Genomic DNA, 21,028 nt, shown 5'->3' on the forward strand with positions numbered 1-21,028 from the left:
ACTGAGTGCAGTGCCAGGCACCAGAGAATGAGCTGTGATCCCACTAAGTTCCATACAAGCAAGTCAAAGCTGGAGTGGAGGAAATGAAAGTAAGTGGAAAGTTTTGAGACATAAATATCATACCACACTTCAAAAATAAAATCTGACCACATAAACCAGAGCTATATAATATTGTATGAAGAATTGTTTTAAACAATGGAGAGAATGAGAGAATGACATACACAAGCACTTCATTACAATATACTGTACAAATTCTAATTCAGGACTAGTGAAATGCTATTGAGATCAATCGCCATGGTGACTATACAAATAAGGTAAAATAGGCAGAATTGCGGCTGATATTTATGTGACCTATCGCTACAATCCACTTAGCCTGAGAAGAGTGCCATCTACCTTCATATGCCACAATAAAAACCTGCTTAGCTAAGGTTAACGACCTTCCATTGAGGATAATAAACCTCCGAGGTTTGTTTACATGTTTTATAGACAGGCAGACTACTCAATCAGGCAGGTTGGCACTGGCAGGGGTCATTTTCTATCATACAATACAGTTGGTCTTACCCACCTTCAAAAACACAGTTTATATTTACCCATGACTCAAATGTCAACACAGGGACAGTCTGGACTTTAAGCCAGACATATTTGAAATAGAGAAAGATCTGGAGCAGGCTTTGATGTACCTCTGACATAAATAGAGCTACAATTTAGCACACAAACACAATGTTGCTGCTGCCAAGCAAGTTGAGAAAAACATTTTTATTACTGCATTGTCATTCAACACTGGTTGAATCAACGTTGTTTCCATGTCATTTCACTGAAATGACATTAAACCATTGTGGAATAGACGTTGATTTGACATCTGTGTCCAGTGGAACTTGTGAGATTTTGTTCTGGGTGCTAAGATTATCATTGTCCAGTACAAACTGCAGTTTAAGTGATAAGGGCTGAGATCCCAGGATGTTACAGACAGCCCTACATGGGGAGAAGAATTAGAGGGCTTCTTTGGTGCAGCTCCAGAACCGTGCTGCTATTGAGCCATCACTACTTACAGCTTTCTCCCAATGAAGTGCCAGGTAAGACACCATGTCTCAAGAGATCACAGCCTCTCACATCTGGTCAGTTCAAAAACATCTGGACGTAACTCACAAATAATTGCTTCCTCTCAAAAAGAAAAAAAGATGTGCGCATTATAGAATCACGCTGCATCGATAGAGAAATCAGTAAAGACAAAACCTTTTGTTTCCGATAATTCAATCCTCATGGACATGTAGAATTGAAATACATGCAAGACTATTTGCGAATTTCATTATGAGACGAGATTTAATATTTGATCAAACCTTGCATACCATACAATATTTACCCAAAAATACAAGTACAACTACTTCCCAATACTTTTAAATATGTGTGTTTCATTTAGCTTGACCAGCTTGTTTCGGTAACACTGTAATTGAAGGGGGTGTACATAAGGCATTCATAACACCTTTATGAAACCAGTCATAACAAATCTAGGACTGTTATGACTGTGGTGAATGTCTTACGTATAACCCTCTTCGAGTAAAGTGTCGACCCTTGCTACTCATTGGTTCCATTGTACCTGGCAAGCTAAATCAAGTGCACCTCAAGTATTTGACATACTGTATGGATTTGACCCAGGTCAGGAGCTAACCCAGACTGATGGCCATACCGTGAGCAAAGCGATGGACCCAGTAGTAGCTGAAGTCCACCACTAGGAAAGCCAGCCACCATGCCCAGGCAGAGTCCCAGGGTAGCTCCAGGAGACGCAAGTTGTCCCACACGTAGATGTAAGTCGTTATTTCAAAACCTCTTGCAAATAGCCTGGGGAAAAAAGGACAAATGTGTTTAGATTGGCACACAGATTCTCCACAATACATTTCAGGTGCAAAGTTAGAGGATCTTACAGTATACAAAAAATAAATGGTACATATACAGCCATACATTATCATAAGAGATGCACTGCTGTTATTACTTGTCTATAGAACTCAATGAGCCAGATGCCTGGACACAAATTAAGCCAAATCCTGGACTAAAAAGCTACTTCTATGGACAGTCTCCATTGATCATTATTTTTAGTTTAGCACAAGGCTTAAGCTTCCCTATAGGAATTCTCTAAACATAACAGAAAGTTAGAGTTTACTCACGTGGGCATTCTGGAAATGATACCAGCTGACACTGAGGTGACGACATCACTGACGCAGGCCAATGGGGTTCCATCCTTCAGCAGGCTCACCACCAGCTCGACAACCATCAAGCCCATAAAGAACGGGGTGGCCTGTAGTCACAAGCAAAGGAGAACAAATACGAATCAACAGTCCAAGCACAATCAAAACTGCACCTCTTTTATGTCTTGTGTTTCCTTGAACGCTTACAGTAACCTCACATGTTTGACTTGGAAAATGAACAAGAGGACATGTGGTAAAAAGGGCTTTCATGTCTTGTGATGCATGATGCTTCCCTGATGGCTCTATGGTGAAGCTACACAGGGGTAGTCACATATCATCTCTCTCTGAGGATTTATTTCAGCTTCCAGTGGAGAAGAAAACACTCGAACAACCCATACAAATAATATTTGGAGGAACCTTTCATTTCAATAGGTCCCGTTACATCACATGACAGTTCAGACTGAAAACATGTATACCTGATGTGTCTGAATATTATCCATCCATATATAATAAGTCACGTAAACAAGTGGACCATGTCTTTAATGTGTATATAGGATGTTCATGTAACAAAAGAGAAAACAAACAAAAACAATCTTTATAAACACAAGTTAATATTTTGTCTATCCGATTAGGGCCCTTTTTGAATAACGTTATTCTATTCTATTCCATTATATAAGTATGCTACATACAGTATCTGCTGCAGTAGGTATTACGTAGGCGTGGAGTATGCAAGAACAGAATGAGAGGTACTGACCATGTCACTCCTGTGATTGACCTAACCTGGTCACTTAAACCTTCATCTGGTCACATGACTGCATCCAGGGAGTGTGTGTGGAATGTGGATCGCGAGGTGTAGACCTGGAGGTGGAATAGGATGCGTGTGTGTGTGTGTGTTGGGGCGAGCTGGAGGACCACGAGGGACCGACGATCACACGCTACACTCCAACATCTGGCAGAGGACTGACGGACTACATCTAACAAATGGGCTCAGAGCGCAAGCACTCTCTCTCCAAACCCACTGACTGAGAGAGAGATTATCATTTTGGATTCTGGCTTGAACGCACCCTCTTTTTCTCATGTCTACAGTATTGTTTTACCTCGTCAGGGATGTGTTCTTGACAGCTTTCCACTTTAGTTGGGAAGGAATTCAGGTTCTCATGCCATGTGAAAAAGCGGATGCCGAGGGAATGGGTTGTTTTGGACTTTAAAAAAAATCCTTCTTAACGTGTGTGTTTGACCTTCACAATCACTGTGTTTACTCTGTGTGGCATTTTCCTCCAAACAACAGGACAAATGAAAACAAGTCCTATGAAGGCTGTAACATACTTTGGGCTTGTGAAAATTGTCAAGGGAGTTGTATATAAATCTCTGTTTTTGGTCTTCGATCTTGCAAGGCAAATGACATTTGTGAAACAGATGTTGGTATTATCCCAAATGGGGCCATTTTTGTCAGGTTGTAGATGAGTGAAGTTAGCCACGTGTTTGTGAGGGGGAAGACACAAACCCTGTACACTCTCTTATGAGAGTATGTCCACTTTGTCCTAAAGTAACAGGTAGAGTGTATCTTGTTGCATAACCAATTCAACTATGGCAGGAATTCAATCGGACAAGCAATGTTGATGCAGTGTTTTTATTTATGCCATGATGATAATCACGCTATACTGGGGTTCAACAGACCAGCGGCTTTTGTAGAGGGACAAGCAATGATGCTTTGTGGGTGACATTTGTCAATGTGATCAGAGGGTCCTGCGTTTGAGCCCAGATTGGGACAAGGAACGGGATGGAAGCAAGACGGTTACAGGTGAGCTAGTTTGCTACAGCAGGAAAATAAGGAAACAGGAAACAGGAAATGTGGATTATAATTCATGCCCATTTCTGTAGGGTTTGATACATTTTTCGTAAGGGAAAATCAATAATTAAATTTCAAAGTGGAAATTGACAAACTTCAGAAGCCTTTTTAAGTCTCATATACACTGCCAGTGTTACATTTCCTGCATTGCATGAACGTTCTTCTGCAACATGGTGATCAAATTAAGATCCTACACCTGTACATACAGTCAACCAAAACACAGACTAGTGCACGGAGTGATGACTACCTCACAAACAACAACCAGCACCGAAACAACAACGACACACCCATGCAAACATCACATTAAACTCTGTAACAATACTGTAGTAAATTAGGTTGTTTCATTACAGTTTGTTTGGAGCAGGATTAAGACACTGAGGAGTCCTGCTGTTTGGGTAATTGTTTTTTTCTCTATTCATATGGCTTTATAGAAGCCTGTTAAAATGTGAGCTTTATCCCCCAAATAACAACCGTGCTGATTTTAGGATTTCGTTAAACCTTTATCATCCAGATGTCCCATTAAAAAGTATTGGTGTGTTCAGTTATTTTGCACTGGGTGCTCTTGAGTCAAAAGTGGTCCTAAAATTCAACAATATTTAACAGACATTCCCCCATTGGACTGAAAAGGGCACACCTCCTCACACTCATGAGCAAATACATATTGTTTGTCCAAAACTAAGGATTTGTTAGAGAATTTGAAAATAAATGTACTAATATCATATCATGTGAAAATATGAACCATACAGCCAAAACTCAAGTCCATATATGACATAAACAATAACAGCAAATAAACTTCTAAAGTGTTTGTATCGTTTATACAATGTTATGCAATAGCTCTGTGAAATGAAGAGATTACAGGCTCATCTAGGCTACTGCAGAAACCAGTGTAGCGACTTTGTCACCCTATAGCACCACTTCCCTGACAGTTCCTACGGGGTTTGTGAGTTGTTTGTGACCATCTTTGTGAAGATGTATGAATATACCGTAGCATATATGATATCATTCAAACTAAGTGTGCAGACTTTATTTCGCTATGTTTAGACATGTCAAGTGTGTCACTCCTAGCATGAGCGGCACAAAATCGATTATCAACGACAACAAAAAAAACATAAAACACATCAAAGCGCTCCAGCGTTTTCAACGAACTCACTCACCTGTTGAACATATGGCGGGACATCCTCCACATTTTCAAATGATGATTCGTTCGGTGTGACAATGTAAAACATGGACCGAATTCCCTTGGTCAATGAGACGACATCCATGAATTGCGCCATTGTATGCACCTTCAATCCCTCTACCCAAGGTGATGCTAAACCGATCCTCTGGGGAATTTTAACTACCGGGTGATACTCGCACAGTCATCAAACGTCATTTGAACTGCGAGATAATTGTGTCGTTTTATTTCACTCTCCAGAGGCGGGATACAGTGGATCATAGGTCAGGTGCGGGGTTGGTTGTTTTGTCTCAGGACTGACAATGCCTTCAGCTGCCATTACATCTTACCATCGTATCAATTCCATAAATGAAAAGATAATAACAAATAAGTCTGGTGGTCTTTCATATATATTATGAACAAACCAGCTATGACATTGTCAGACCATTCTGTCTGTGTCTCTTACGTTCCATTGATTTGCAGGTCATGGATAATGGTTAGGTATCTAATAGCGAAGCCCTATTAGTTCACATGAAATGTAATTAGCCTATTAATTGATGTTAAAATATGTAAATATTTTTCTTGATGGAGAGGAGAGGCATTTTCGAAAAGGAGAATGTTGCATCACTTGACATGAAAAGAAGGCAGAGAGAATTAAATTATGAACTGCGCATAAAGAAGATAATGGAGAGATGGGTGACATTTGGTGTACCAACTGGGAGCAGTTATCAGTTTTAGAAATCCTAATTGGGAAAAAATGATTGCATGGGTGATTGCGCATTTAATTTAAAGGTCCAATGCAGCCGTTTTTTTTAAATCAAAATATCAAATAATTTCTGGGTAACAATTAAGTAGCTTTTTAGTTTAAAAAAGTAGTATTTTGCTAGAACTGTCTGGGATTGGTCTGGTCTGTCTGAGAACTGTCTGGTCTGAGTGGGGAGGGGAAAACTGAAAAATAGCTGTTATTGGGAAAGGTTTGGGATGCTCTTTGCTATTGGTCTATTAACCAACGTACCAACCTAAACTCCTGCCCATGTAAACCTGCTGATTAGAAAGTCTGTGTAGATTGTATTTTCAACCAGCTACTATCAGGAAATAACACTGATCAAATTTATTCACACTTTTACAGTGTTAGTTTCATCAGCTGTTGTACAATATTATACAAAACAAAGTTAAACAGAATTTTGACTGCACTGTGCCTTTAATAGGTACAGTATGATTATAATTTATTCACACTGTTTCATCATGTTTACCACACAGTTAGCTTTTGATAAAACTGCACTTTATTGCTATCTTGCACTAATAAGTTCACAGTCTCCAAAATATTGTTCTAGCTCCAAATTAGAATGCACACTCACATTGTGCTGAAAAGGAGATCAAGTCTTGAAATTATTCTGTGATTTTGTAATAGAATATGATCCTTTCGCAGGTTCTCCTGTGGGGCTTTGGCAAACGTCCTAAGTCCCGACTCTGCCTTGAGGAAAAGGTGAATTAGGCATGCACCCCATCAACAGCTCTCTACACGTTGGCTAATGTTTAATTCATGTCATCTCAGTTCACAGCATAGTCCTACATTACCCTGGATTCCTGTGGATGGGAGGCATCATGAAGTTATTCAACCCAACGTGAATTCAATCTGAGAAGCATTTCAGTAGAACCTCTGTTCGTGCAATATTCAGTCAGTTTTGTTTACAAATACCAGTCAGGCAGAAGAAAATGATCACTAAGAAACATCATAAATGTTTATTACTGTGTGAGTGGTATAGTGTGTATTAGAAATTGTTGCTAGAGAAAAGGTAAGAAAATGACAGATAATTAAGTTCAGAGTATACTGTATATTAGCTGAGCAAATTTGATTCTCCCGCACACTTGATAATAATTTGATTACATCGCAATTTTTATGACAAACAGTAGAAACCAATTGAGGCAAGTGTTCACCAGTGCAAATCAAAAGCATGAACTTGCCCCTTTTTCAATGTAAGACACACAACATGGAATGTTCATAACAATTCGGCCAATTCTGAATCTGTCCTAATATTCAAAGAATATGTTCTGCTTCCAAGAGCAGTGTTGAGTGGAGGCACGTTCGTAACGTATGCTTAATGTGCATTGACCTTTTGCAATATCTCATATTCCTGCGTTGGGTTCGCAGTTCTTGAAACGTATTGGTGATCTTAGTTTGGTTTAACCAACGTCCTAACATGTATCTTCTTAGATCAAGTAACACACGTCATTTCTTTGTACATTTGTACACATTTATTTAGCATCGTTAAACTTTGCTAATGACGACCAGATAACATGTCCTTTTAAGGACGTTCCTGAGATGTGAGGCTGAACCCACTTTGTGTAGGAGTGGCCTGCTGCTGTGCATCATAAGTGAGCATGCTCAGAACTCTGGTCGCTTTCGTGACTGTCCTCATTGGCCAGGGAGTCTGTGGAGTGATGAAGAGCCGCTATGCTGGAGAATTCGGACGGCAGCAATGTCCCCTTTTTCACGTTCACCAGTTCCTTTTCCCTCGCTACAGCCCCCTGTTGACCTCCTTTTACTCGTTTCCACTTCATTCTCCTGTTCTGGAACCACACCTTTACCTGTGGAACAACCACAAAAGACAAGCTGAGTTATTCTAAAAAGAACAGCAAAATGGCGGTGGGGTGGGAGTGGGGGCGGGGTACATTTTGCATAGCTGGAGACTGTTACGAATACTGAGTAGAGTCCTATTAAAAGACTATTAAAAGACGTGGATATTGATCAAATGGTAAGCCTGACACTTGATACAGGCGCTGCTGTAAAGGTTTGGCAGCTATTTCTATACTCCAGCAGGGATTATGTGCTGATGTATTGTCACATTCCTTGGCATCAAGACGCTGCTTCCTCTTTTCCCTGACTCGACAACGCCTCCAGTATTTACGTCTCCCAAAATGATGATTAGGCTGTTGCTTAAAAGGGTTTACGTAGAGGATCGGGTCCGAGTAGACTTGAAAGTCAACACTGACTGGGTTCTAGATGAGTCTCTCTTTCTCTCCTTGCGATTGGATTAGAAATCGGAAATCTGTATTTTTGGGCGCCGATTTGCCGATATTTTATTTTTATATAATTTTTTTTCTTTTATGCCTTTATTTAACTAGGCAAGTCAGTTAAGAACACATTCTTGTTTTCAATGATGACCTAGGAACGGTGGGTTAACTGCCTCGTTCAGGGGCAGAACCACAGATTTTCACCTTGTCAGCTCGGGGGATCCAATCTTGCAACCTTACAGATAACTAGTCCAACGCAAAAATGACCTGGCTCTCTCTCGTTGCACTCCACAAGGAGACTGTCTGTTACGCGAATGCAGTAAGCCAAGGTAAGTTGCTAGCTAGCGTTAAACTTATCTTATGAAAAACAATCAATCATAATCACTAGTTAACTACATATGGTTGATGATATTACTAGATATTATCTAGCGTGTCCTGCGTTGCATATAATCTGACTGAGCATACAAGTATCTAAGTATTTGACTGAGAGGTGGTAGCCAGAAGCAGGCACGTAAACATTAATTCAAACAGCACTTTCGGGCGTTTTGCCAGCAGCTCTTTGTTGTGCATCAAGCATTGCACTGTTTATGACTTCAAGCCTATCAACTCCCGAGATGAGGCTGGTGTAACCGAAGTGAAATGGCTAGCTAGTTAGCGCGCAAATAGCGTTTCAAACGTCACTCGCTCTGAGCCTTCTAGTAGTTGTTCCCCTTGCTCTGCATGGGTAACGCTGCTTCGATGGTGGCTGTTGTCGTTGTGTTGCTGGTTCGAGCCCAGGGAGGAGCGAGGAGAGGGATGGAAGCTATACTGTTACACTGGCAATACTAAAGTACCTAAAAGAACATCCAATAGACAAAGGTATATGAAATACAAATAGTATAGAGGGAAATAGTCCTATAATTCCTATAATAACTACAACCTAAAACTTCTTACCTGGGATTATTGAAGACTCATGTTAAAAGGAACTACCAGCTTTCATATGTTCTCATGTTCTGAGCAAGGAACTGAAACGCTAGCTTTCTTACATAGCACATATTGCACTTTTACTTTCTTCTCCAACACTTTGATTTTACTTAAACCAAATTGAACATGTTTCATTATTTACTTGAGGCTAAATTGATTCTATTGATGTATTATATTAAGTTAAAATATGTGTTCATTCAGTATTGTAATTGTCATTATTACAAATACATTTTTAAAAAATTAAATCGGCCGATTAATCGGTATCGGCTTTTTTGGTCCTTCAATAATCGGTATCGGTATCGGCGTTGAAAAATCATAATCGGTCGACCTCTAGTTCGGATGGTTTATTTTGAGGGTGTCATGTTGTGGGGCCTAGCTGGGTCACATGGGCAGGAAGTCACTTGATTTTACACACAATGTTTGTCTTAAACCTTCAGCGATACATGCCATGCTGACGATCACATCAGTGGTGGTGATGGATATTTTTTCGGCCCATATGATTGCACGTCAGAAGGGCACGTGTGAGCTGTGGCACACCTGCACAAGCACGCCTTCAAAGCCTTTGCCACCTGAATACAGCCTATAGCTCAATGGGGATGCATGCATTTTGTTGGTATTTTGTTGCTATGTTACCTAATATACAGTACCAGTATATTATATCAAATCAAATATATCAAAAGTTTGGACACACCTACTCATTCAAGGGTTTTTCTTTATTTTTACTATTTTCAAATTTGTAGAATAATACTGATGAGTTGGACTGCAGAGTGAAGGAAAAGTAGCCAACAAATGCTCAGCATATATGGGAACTGTTTGAAAATAATTCAAGGTGAAGCTGGTTGAGAGAATGCCAAGAGTGTGCAAAGCTGTCATCAAGGCAAAGGGTGGCTACTTTGACGAATCTAAAATCTAAAATATGTTTAGATTTGTCTAACACTTTTTGGGTTACTACATGATTGCACATGTGTAATTTCATAGTTTTGATATTTTCACTATTATTCTACAATGTAGAAAATAGTAAACATAAGGAAAAACCCTTGAATGAGTAGGTGTGTCCAAACTCTTGACTGGTACTGTACATGTTTGTGATATATCACCTATCAAGGTATTTTAGTTCATCGACCAAAATTGAGTTTCATAGTTATAAAATCCCTATCAGGTTGACGGGTAGAGATCCAACCCCGGCCACCCAGATTTCCTACTGTCATTACTGTAAGTGGATCATCCTTAAAATACATCTGCAAGCTTGCACTTTTCACTCCTGTTATTGATAGTGCAGTAAGGCAAGGCTGTACAGTACTGTACAGTCCATGTCATTTCACCTAATGCTATCATCAGTGGGCTAATGACTCAATTACTTATAATGTTATTATTATGACTGGTTTGTATGGGTTGTTTTGTTTTGTTACAAGATATGAGTTTCCATGTTACTGAAGGTAAGACACAGGCCTGTCCGAGTCATGTTATGCTTTAGGGGTCGTGTTGGCTCTCTGGTATAGCAGGTCGGTTCATGTTCTCTAAGAGTTGGTTATGAATTTGAAATTGACATAAGAAAAATATTGGATGTTCTAAGCGCAATATAAGTGCTCCAGAACTGTACATAATTACTAGGCTATTATAAGGTAATTACATAAATACTTCATGGAATAACCCAATGGTATTCACTGTGGTAAGGGTGATGTAACGTGTGGCCATTATTTAATGTTACATTCATGTTTAGATGGTAGGCATAATATTTTTCATCTTAGTTTATTTGTATATTTGGGCATTTGAAATGACTTTTAGAAGTGTTACATTGAAGCACTTTGTCGAAAATCGAAAACTTAAGGTTGAAGGTTTTGAGTCTCCGATGTTACGTAAAGGAACATATACTGTCAGGAATCAGTCTGTTCTATCCATTTAATCCCTGCTGTACATAACAAACTACCTACAGCCAGATGTATGCCACATGTGACATATCGCTTCTCTCTGACACCCCAAATAGGTGTTACAGAACACTGTACGATGTTTCCTTCCCCGCAATTTGTCTTCCATTATTTATTTCACGTGACTGTGTTTACAGCGGCCCTTCTGCCTGCGCTCTGAGACTAATTTGTCCTAGCTGGGGGAAACAGGAAGTGACTTGCTAGACAGCACCTCCTGCTTTTGTGCCTGTCTCCATTACTTGACTGTAGGCTGACTGAAAGAATAGACCCAAATATCTGGAATATGATAGTCCCTCTTCACAGTCACAGCTGGAGCACAACAGCACGCAAACCAGAAGTTCTAAAGTTAGGAAAACATTGTATCTCCGAAAACCTCTGTATGGTCCGACTGAGGCAAACTTTTCCCACCACCCGGCATTAATGCGTTATGGGGTCAATATGTTTGAACCCAAAAGGATAAGTGGGAGAATGAGGTTAGAGTGGTGACATTACATACTTGTCTCTCTGTGAGATCGAGGTTGACTGCTATCTCGTAGCGCCTCAGTCTCGTCAGATAGTTGTGATGGGCGAACTCGGCCTCCAGGTCACGGATTTGCTCTTTGGTGAACGCCGTCCGCTCCTTCCTGGGTTTGCTGCTCACATCTGACTTGTAATTCCCGTCTTGGGACTCTGAAATCAAACACGGCACTCATTTTTTCTTTCCAGTCAGGGAGATTTATACTCAAAGAAAATAATGATAAAAAGAGTACTATATGGCAGGTGTGAGCCAGAGACACAAATACAGGCAGAGGAGAGAAGGAGTCAGGTATGGGAAACAATGGGAGCTGCCAATCACCTTTTATTGTTGCGGCATTGTTTATGCACACTGTAAGTGGCTGGGAGGACCCAGAAGCGTCTACACATGTGCCTGTTTCTGGCAGCTGTGCTCTCACACACACAGTGGGCTGGCTCCTACTCTTTACAATGTGGAGTTCATTTGTCTTACTGTTAATGGAATCGGCTGCTACCCTTGTAGTTTTAATATGGAACGAAACAGCGCTGCAGGATTTGAGAAACTATATTTCCTCAGTTTATTTACCTCAATTTTATAAGCGTATTTTTCCAATCTCTCATTTAGATTTGGTGTTGTTTGATTTTGAACAATGTTATCAAACTTTTTAACTTACTGAGAATGGCTAGACTATGAGATGGACTACAGGGAGAGTAGCACGCACGTATGTCAGTCTGGATTTGACCTATGATTATGATCTCATACACATAAGGACAAACTGTTACGATTCCCCAGATGAACATGAAGCAATGCAGGTCCCTTTTTTGCAAAGATATGCAAGTCTACCACCTGTTGATTAACTGGAGTGATGGGAGGAAATAATCCACAACCAATGTGGATTAAAAATCCAACCTCAGGAGAAGATATTGTTACATTTTTATTTTTCACTGTTTCTCAGAAGGAACATGTTTTGTTAATTTGGTTCCCAAACTTTCCTATTGTGACCAGACTTTGTGGTTAAGCCTTTTGGATATGCTTCAGTTGCACATTGCACTTCAAGGCAACAGCGATTGCATGCTAATTCATCTGCGGTTCTGTTCTGCAGTCGCGTTAATCCCAACAGGCGGTCCCAAATCCAAACTGTAAATAGGCTGGGAGTTTACAGGCCAGGACCAGACCAGGCACCCCACTTTGCCACGTCACTGGAGACACTCCGAGAAGTTCTTACTGAAAGAGTGTCTCTTTCAAAATATTTTCTCACAGAAAAAAAGCTTCCTTTCTCTTACTCTTCTTTTCGTGTCATAGAAAATATAGAAGAATGGAAAATTATGCAACTTTTGTTTGCAAAAAGCCATTCATCATTGATATTGTGGGAAAAAGGAAAGGAAAATTCCAAGCACATGGTGATATGTCATAGTGCGCAACTGGCATCCATGACAGGAATACACTGCAAATATATAATCTAGTTATTCCAACATAAAGTATAAGACTTTCCTTACAGTGTGGTAAAGTAGCTGAAATTCTGTGCATCATTGTATGGTGAATAGAAAATGTCTCAACATGTCTGTCATTTCACCAGGGTTGACCAACTGTCGGTGTGCCAGAGAGCAGGCCTCATTCAAACATACCTCTTAGATGTATTTACTCTCTGGTAAACACAGCCATTGTGTAAGAATAAAGAATAACATGGCCAGCTGCTGGAGACCAGCGCAAAGCCGATTTAAAAAGAGTCCCAAGGTTTTACGACACAGCCACTACACCACAGCAATTAGGTCCTTGCTGGAACTTTCATCTCTCCACACAAAAGGGAATAATGGGAGGAAAATACAGAGCCCAGACACTGGGTTGTTTTAGGGCTCCCAAATGGTCTGAAGCCAGATCAGGGAACCTTTTCAAAAATAATGTTGGTGTCCATGCCGACGTTTCTGACAGAGATTTCAAAATGAAATGGTTATACTTTTCACTCCTTTCGGTGTGACATTTCCAGTTCATTGGCCAATCATTTTGTAGATTTTGTTGAGGATTCTTATCTAGGGCAAACACAATTTCACTGTGACATAGAATAGTGTAATGCTAGATCTACCAAAAATAACCTCAGCGTCAATAACGAAAATGGCAAAGCCATGACTGAGTTAGTCCCTGAGCATCACTTGCTACGGCAGCACTCAAAAATACACTCCACAATAACAAAACAGGATTCAAGCAATTACTATTACTTCATGTTTAAAATCTATTAGCACTTTCCAAATATGTTTTGGTTACACTTTACTTAAAGCCTACATGTATACTGCATTATAATTCACCTATAATACACAGTAGGAGACTTGACATGAGCATGTATGATGACCCTCTACCAATGTCATATAATTATATAATGATCCTGACAACAAAAAAACAGCCATTTTTGAGTCAGTAAAAACGTTGAGTCATAGTGATATGGAACATTATAAGCCTTATTGTTAGACATTATGTCGATGTGCATAACATAATGTATAAAGCACTATACCTGCGGGCTAAAGTGTTCCCAAACTTTAAAATCTGCCAGGTTAACCCCTAACTCCCTCAGAGTTCCAGAATACTCCAAGAGGCCAGCCCAGGTTACACCAAACGGCACGGCCATATTCCCTCCAGGTGGGACCCTTGAAATTAGCAGGTTTCACGGAAACCAGACACCCAAATATCAGCCGGACCACTCATCACGTGACAGTGCAGTCCACCTTTAGGGAAAAATCACACTAAATGATTTGTATTTCTTGACCAGGAGAATGTTTTGCATGGAAATCTGGTTTCAAGTGTTTTATTATTGTTTTCGTATCTAATGTAAAGTTTCACAGGCTGATTTTACTCAGGTTTCAATCCAGATGGTGAAACCCAATCAGGCCTATCTCATCGAATTGGCAACACGATGCTATTTGGACAGCTGATTGGATAAGCTAACTACGCTCAATAATCAGCATGATTGGTGTTAGCGTGAAGAGAATGTAAGGCCCACGTAATGAGGCTGCAATAACCATTGGAACTAGGGAATTGAAATGGAGCTTGGGGGCCAAGTGTTAGTTTCCAAATGATTTGACCAAGGAGAACAGGAAATAGAGGATGGAGTTCTAAATGTGTGAATATATGAGAGGTTAGTATGGTCAAAACAAGAGCAGTATTATAAATAGTAGTGACTGCCTTCGAAGTTGCGCTCTCTTAGTTTAGTAACTTTCTGTCGTTTCTCTGGCAATTTCAGCGTGGTGCTGCTACTTGTACAACGATTTGCATAGTCAGGTGTGTTAATCATTTCTATGCATCTTTTTGATATTCCTCTACATCCAAATACCATGAGTCCTTATTTTGGTAACTACTTTTTTTTTTTAAATAGGATTGTTATAAGCTTCTGAAAAATGATAAAGAAACCTATTTTATATGTCTGTCTCTATGCTGTCCATTCATTTCAAACAGAAAGAATACACATGTAATTGCACACTTAAGTAGTTTAAGTCCCTGTGATTTTGTGAAAATGTTTCATCGTCTGTTTGAATGAGTCATGTGTCAGAAGGGATCCATGACTGAAGTGGCAAACAGTATCCTGTGTGAGTCAAGCGAAACAGGGCACTGACCACATAGGGAAATATCAATCAAGTATTCAAGTGGTGTGTACAGAACCACAGCCAGGTGACCCACACTGAGGGTGTTGAAACAGACAGAGGTCCGTCCAGGCCCAGTGCTGCAGGATGACATTCCAGTGACCCGGTATAACGTTTCCATGGGAAACCGATCCGTCCCTACTAATACGTTGACAACAAAATCTTCCCTTCAAAAAAACACTTTAACACTTACAAAGTGCCTAATATCGATTAGAAAGGTTGAATAGTAAAAAGTTGATATATTAAAGAGATATTGGTATATTCAGAGTTATAAATACACTGCTAGGCTATGTAATAATGTAGAAATGTATGTTCCAGTTATCTTAATGTAATAAATTACCATATTTGTATTGTTTATATTTTGTCGATATTTCTACACTTGCTGTGTATAAAGTCCATGGTCCTTTTCACAAACGTAGGAAATCTCAATGATTATGAAAGTCACGCCTGTACAGTATCTACTTGAGGTAAGTAACTCATTATTCCAAACCTTCTCAATGCAATTAGACCATAATTTCACGTGTGTTGTTGTAATGCTGGAAAAACTTCTCTTTCTAACGTTGTATATTAATAACGGCTCAATAGTGACTGACAAAGTGATCTTCATTTGAGATGTTTAGGAGCGAAGCACCAAATACTTAGCAGTAAAAATGTGTAAGGTTGGTTGTATAGTTCATACATGTTTTAGGACCATTGAACAAACTGGTAGGAAATAGAGAGTACGTTTTTCTGGACGTTTGAAAGTTATGTTTAAAAAAAAATTAAAATTATTTAAAGACTATTAACATTGCAACAAATCTATTAAACTGTATATCAAATGGTATACATAATGCCACTGTAACTCAAATCGTTCAATTGAATATATTTATTGATTCAACTTCCCAGTCTCTTTTAGTCAGTGCAATTTATAAAAATGACTGCATCAACAATAATCCTGGAACTAAGCGCACTCCACAGTAAGAAAAGCCTAAATCTTCTCGGGTGTTTATTGTCATGCAAAGCACTGGTGTAGTCTTTTACAATCCATGACATTAATATTTTACAGTGAGCCTCATTTTCTGCCCCCTAAAAATGTGTCGAAATGAAACCGATGGGATTTAGCCTTTGCTCTCCCCTTTAGTCAACATACTGTAATTGCCCCTGTTCATGTCAGCCAACATCTACAAACCTCTCTTCAGACAATATAAACATCAAATGAAACATAAACTTCCCTCAATCCATCTCCACGGAAAGCCTTAGAAGTCTGAGTGATTATGGCATTCTTGAAACCACACCATTAAGGTACAGTTAAGTTATGCCCATCTTGAATAAATACTCTGCAAGTGTATTATATCATGTTTAGTATTTCAAATGTATGACAACTTATGAATAAGATAAAGATATGTAGCTTTAGTTTCCCAGTTAAGTTGTGCAACATTATACTCAACCCATTTTTACATGCGGCTCACAAAATAAGGAAGAAAAAAGACAAATAAAAATAAATGTCAACCAAAAAGTTGATCTTTCCTCTGGTCTTACCTGAGCTGTCACTTTTCCTCTTGCCATTTCTCTTCTCTGCCTCAGCAGGTGACAGTGTCTGTCTTCCAAAGTCTGCAGGCACACAATTGGCCCCTGTGGGGGTGCTGCTGCCCAGGTTGGGGGTGCTGGAACAGAGACTGTTCCTGCCAGGGGTGCCTAGGTCTGGGGGTGCGAGGGCACTGTCCTGGGCCGAGTGAGAGTGGGGGTGGGGGTGGCAGAGGTTGTGGCGGGAGCTCGCATTGCCAGGAGAGGGCATCTGTGGAATGTGCCAGCCAGCCTGGTGCTGAGGCGGGTGATGCTGCTGTTGCTGTGCCGGGTGATGCCCACGGTGATGGTGGTGATGCCCACCGAACAGGCCCTCGTCACCGGGATAGCCGGAGATGATGCAGGCCGAAGGAGAGGAGGTGGCGGTGGAAGAGGCCAGGTCAGGGTAGGAGACGTGGTCCGTGCGTCCGTGGAGAGTCAGCGGAGACTGGGTGAAGGCAGGGTGCAGGGCCTGCACAGTGGCATGGGGGCTGCGGAGGCAGCCAAAGAGTGTGTGATCCATCGCATGCAAACACACAGCCCTCCAGAAAGATAAGGAGGGGGACAAAAAATGAAACGTAACAAAAAAGTAAGCCAACTAAGTTAAAAATATATATATATAAAAAAAAAGGGTCAAACAAAACACAGAAGATCCAAAATCCACAACTTGTGCTCTTTCCTTAGCTCACCCCAAATTCGTCTCCTTGATAAGAGTTCGATAAAAAAGTTGTGTGTATGTCCGTGTGTGTGTTGAAAGGGGGCTCCAGTAATAATCCTGGGCATGCGGACAGTTGCCAGGCTGCGCAGGATAAACAGTGAACCCTAGATAAGCTGCCGGAGAGATTCTCAGATGACAGGAGAGAGAGGAGACTGGAGACCTGTGGAGTGGAGGGAAAGGTGGTTCCAAAGAACTGCAGTAAGAGGGGAGCCGGCAGAGGGAACGTTATAAATAGGCTGTAACGTGAGAGGGAGGCTGGGTCACAGACTGCGTACTACTGACCACATGCATATGATCGCCCTCCAAAAAGCATGGCAGCTCTATTAAAATGGCTGGTGTCTCAGGAAAGAAGGCCATTTATTTTTTCGACTTTTGCTGTCTGTCTCCTGGTGGCCCCTTTTCTTCTTAGAAAAATAATCCATAATGTTTAAGATGATGATGGTGTTATGTGATAGGGTTGTACCATTTCATACTCACCATAAGAGATGGGTGTCCAGGGATAGCTCGATATGTATTCTCTTACCTTTGTTGATATCGTTGTGAGGTTAGTTATGTTAAAGCACGTGTTGCTTTGTTTCCTTTGCAAAGCCATCTCATACTAGTATACCTCTGTATGCGTAGTTGGTATACACCAAAAAACGTTTTACCACATAATATATATATATATATATATATATATATATATATATATATATATATATATATATATATATACAGTACCGGTCAAAAGTTTGGACACACCTACTCATCCAAGGGTCTTTCTTTATTTTTACTCTTTTCTTCATTGTAGAATAATAGTGAAGACATCAAAACTATGAAATAACACATATGGAATCATGTAGTTACCAAAAAAGTGTTAAACAAATCCAAATATATTTTATATTTGAGAGAAAAAAAACTATGAAATAACACATATGGAATCAAGTATTAACCAAAAAACTGTTAAAAAAATCTAAATATATTTGAGATTTGAGAAAAAAAACGATGAAATAATACATGGAATCAAGTTGTGAGCAAAAAACTGCTAAACAAATCAAACTATACTTTATATTTGAGGTTCTTCAAAGTAGCCAACCTTTGCCTTGATGACAGCTTTGCACAGTCTTGGCATTTTCTCAACCAGCTTCATGAGGAAGTCACCTGGAATGCATTTCAATTAACAGGTGTGCCTTGTAGAAAGTACATTTTTGAGCCAATCAGTTGTGTTGGGACAAGGTAGGGGTGGTATACAGAATATAGCCCTATTTGGTAAAAGAACAGCTCAAATAAGCAAAGAGAAACGACAGTCCACCAAAGTTTTTTCAAGTGCAGTCTCAAAAACCATCAAGGGCTATGATGAAACTGGCTCTCATGAGGACTGCCACAGGAAAAGAAGACCCAGAGTTACCTCTGAGGCAAAGGATAAGTTCATTAGAGTTACCAGCCTCAGAAATTGCAGTCCAAATAAATGCTTCACAGAGTTCAAGTAACAGACACATCTCAACATCAACTGTTCAGAGGAGAATGCGTGATTCAGGCCTTCATGGTCGAATTGCTCCAAAGAAACCACTACGAAAGGACACCAATAATAAGAAGAGACTTGCTTGGGTGAAGAAACACGAGCAATGGACATTAAACCGGTGGAAATCTGTCCTTTGGTCTGATGAGTAGTTGAACGGATGATCTCCGCATGTGTGTTTCGCACTGTGAAGCAAGGAGGAGGAGGTGTGGGGGTGCTTTTCTGGTGACACTGTCAGTGATTTATTTAGAATTCAAGGCACACTTAACCAGCATGGCTACCACAGCATTCTGCAGCAATACGCTATCCCATCTGGTTTGCACTTAGTGGGAGTCTCATTTGTTTTTCAACAGGACAATGACCCAAAACACACCTCCATGCTGTGTACGAGCTATTTGACCAAGAAGGAGAGTGATGGAGTACTGCATCAGATGACCTGGCCTCCACAATCACCTGACTTCAACCCAATTGAGATGGTTTGGGATGAGTTGGACCGCAGAGTAAAAGCAGCCAACAAGTGCTCAGCATATGTGCGAACTCTTTCAAGACTGTTGGAAAACTATTCCAGGTAACTATCTCATGAAGCTGGTTGAGAGAATGCAAAGCTGTCATCAAGGCAAAGGGTGACTACTTGGAAGAATCTCAAATATAAAATATATTTTGATTTGTTTAACAGTTTTTGGTGTTATGTGTTATTTCCTAGTTTTGATGTATTCACTATTGCTCTACAATGTTGAAAATAGTAATTCAATTTAAAAAAAACTTGAATGAGTAGGTGTGTCCAAACTTTGGACTGGTACTGTATGTATATATATGTAAACATTAGCTTTTAAAAATAGCTAAATATAAAGATCCTATATTATCTTTACAGAGGCGATGATGATACTACTATATACTATAGAGTATAATATGACCAGTAGGAGTTTATAAAGCATGAAAATACCTAGAGGAGAAGGTATTTCTCTTATCTTATGTCCTATTTCAGTGAGACAGAAGTATTAAAAGTATTAAGTTTGTCATAATCAGATATATACATAACATTTTTTTTAGCTCTATAATAGTTTGTTGTATCTAACATATATTTAACAGATTAAATTGGATGAAAGCTGAATCCAATCATTGATTATTTAAATTTAGTAGCATGAAGGGGTGATAAAACACAAATAAGCCTACAATCAGATTTAAGTCTAATTTTGATAACTTTTGAATTTTTGTGTGCAATTTTTTTTACAAATAATGATTTGCCTACACACAAAAAATTATACCATTATATTCCAAATTAGATCAATAAATTCAAATCTCACCGCAAGAATCAGAAATTATAAGTGGCTCATGAATTTACAAATGACAAATTAACAGACCAAATGACATTAGACTATTAAATTAGCAAAATAAAACAATCCAACCTTTTTCGATCAATCAAGATATTCCAATAGCTGCATGTGTTCACCTGATGTACGGCTAATGCTTATTGCTTAGGCATCATGGTCAGTACCACACACACCAGAGCTTCAGAGACTATGCTACTGCAGCCGGCTGTGCCACATGTATGCAGGCCTGCCTGAGCAAGGAAACTAATTACACTTTGAGAGAAAATGACTTTAGCAGATAGAGAGGGGGCAGGCTGTAACTTGGGCGCTATCGCTCTCCCCATTCCTACCGTGCCTTTCGAAGGGAGCAGCACCGTGTCTACAAACTCCTTAGGTGAGCTTGAACCTTCTACTGTTCACCTTTCAAATGAAGGCTAATAGCAGTGTATGAAAGCTAGATGTTTATTCAGCTCTCCTTCGGGTGTTAATACACGTGGTTTCACTCTCTGGACATTCTGTTCGCAGCATTAGTACCCTGTGGCGAGAGTGTCTCAGTGAATTCTACTCTTGTTGCCCCTCGTGTGGTGTGTTGCTCGAGCCGCCGTGATATGAGTCAAAACCCCCCCACAGGTGGGGATGGTGGTGGGGTGATGGGTAATCCACAGATTTTCTGCTGTGACTAGGAGCCCCGGGTCAGTGATGTTACAGATTAAGCCGGGAAAATGGCACCAATTTGGAGCGTGTTTAATGAGGCTT

At 40.0% G+C, this 21,028-nt stretch overlaps 2 protein-coding genes across 2 annotated transcripts in view; both read right to left on the reverse strand.

Annotated features, from left to right (window-relative positions):
- Window positions 1-5,507, reverse strand: part of LOC110515972 (alkylglycerol monooxygenase) — a 39,743-nt gene extending 34,236 nt beyond the window's left edge. Inside the window, exons 1-3 of the mRNA XM_021594663.3 lie at window positions 5,184-5,507; window positions 2,160-2,290; window positions 1,685-1,836 (exon numbers count right to left, since the gene is read on the reverse strand). Coding sequence (XP_021450338.2) covers window positions 1,685-1,836; window positions 2,160-2,290; window positions 5,184-5,303 — 403 coding nt within the window. The 5' untranslated portion in view covers window positions 5,304-5,507. The remainder of the gene's footprint in view (window positions 1-1,684; window positions 1,837-2,159; window positions 2,291-5,183) is intronic.
- A 1,404-nt stretch (window positions 5,508-6,911) lies between these two features.
- On the reverse strand, window positions 6,912-20,518 carry LOC110515986 (homeobox protein MOX-2). The gene is made up of 4 exons (XM_021594668.3): window positions 20,369-20,518; window positions 16,723-17,624; window positions 11,582-11,754; window positions 6,912-7,771 (listed from the first exon to the last, which is right to left on the reverse strand). The coding sequence occupies exons 2-4, from the start codon at window positions 17,267-17,269 to the stop codon at window positions 7,553-7,555; spliced, it is 939 nt and encodes a 312-aa protein (XP_021450343.2). The 5' UTR covers window positions 17,270-17,624; window positions 20,369-20,518; the 3' UTR covers window positions 6,912-7,552.
- Window positions 20,519-21,028: the final 510 nt, after the last annotated feature.

The sequence above is a fragment of the Oncorhynchus mykiss genome, chromosome 3, assembly GCF_057628025.1.
Source record: "Oncorhynchus mykiss isolate SJ-2025 chromosome 3, ASM5762802v1, whole genome shotgun sequence".
In the NCBI taxonomy this organism is placed as follows: Eukaryota; Metazoa; Chordata; class Actinopteri; order Salmoniformes; family Salmonidae; genus Oncorhynchus; species Oncorhynchus mykiss.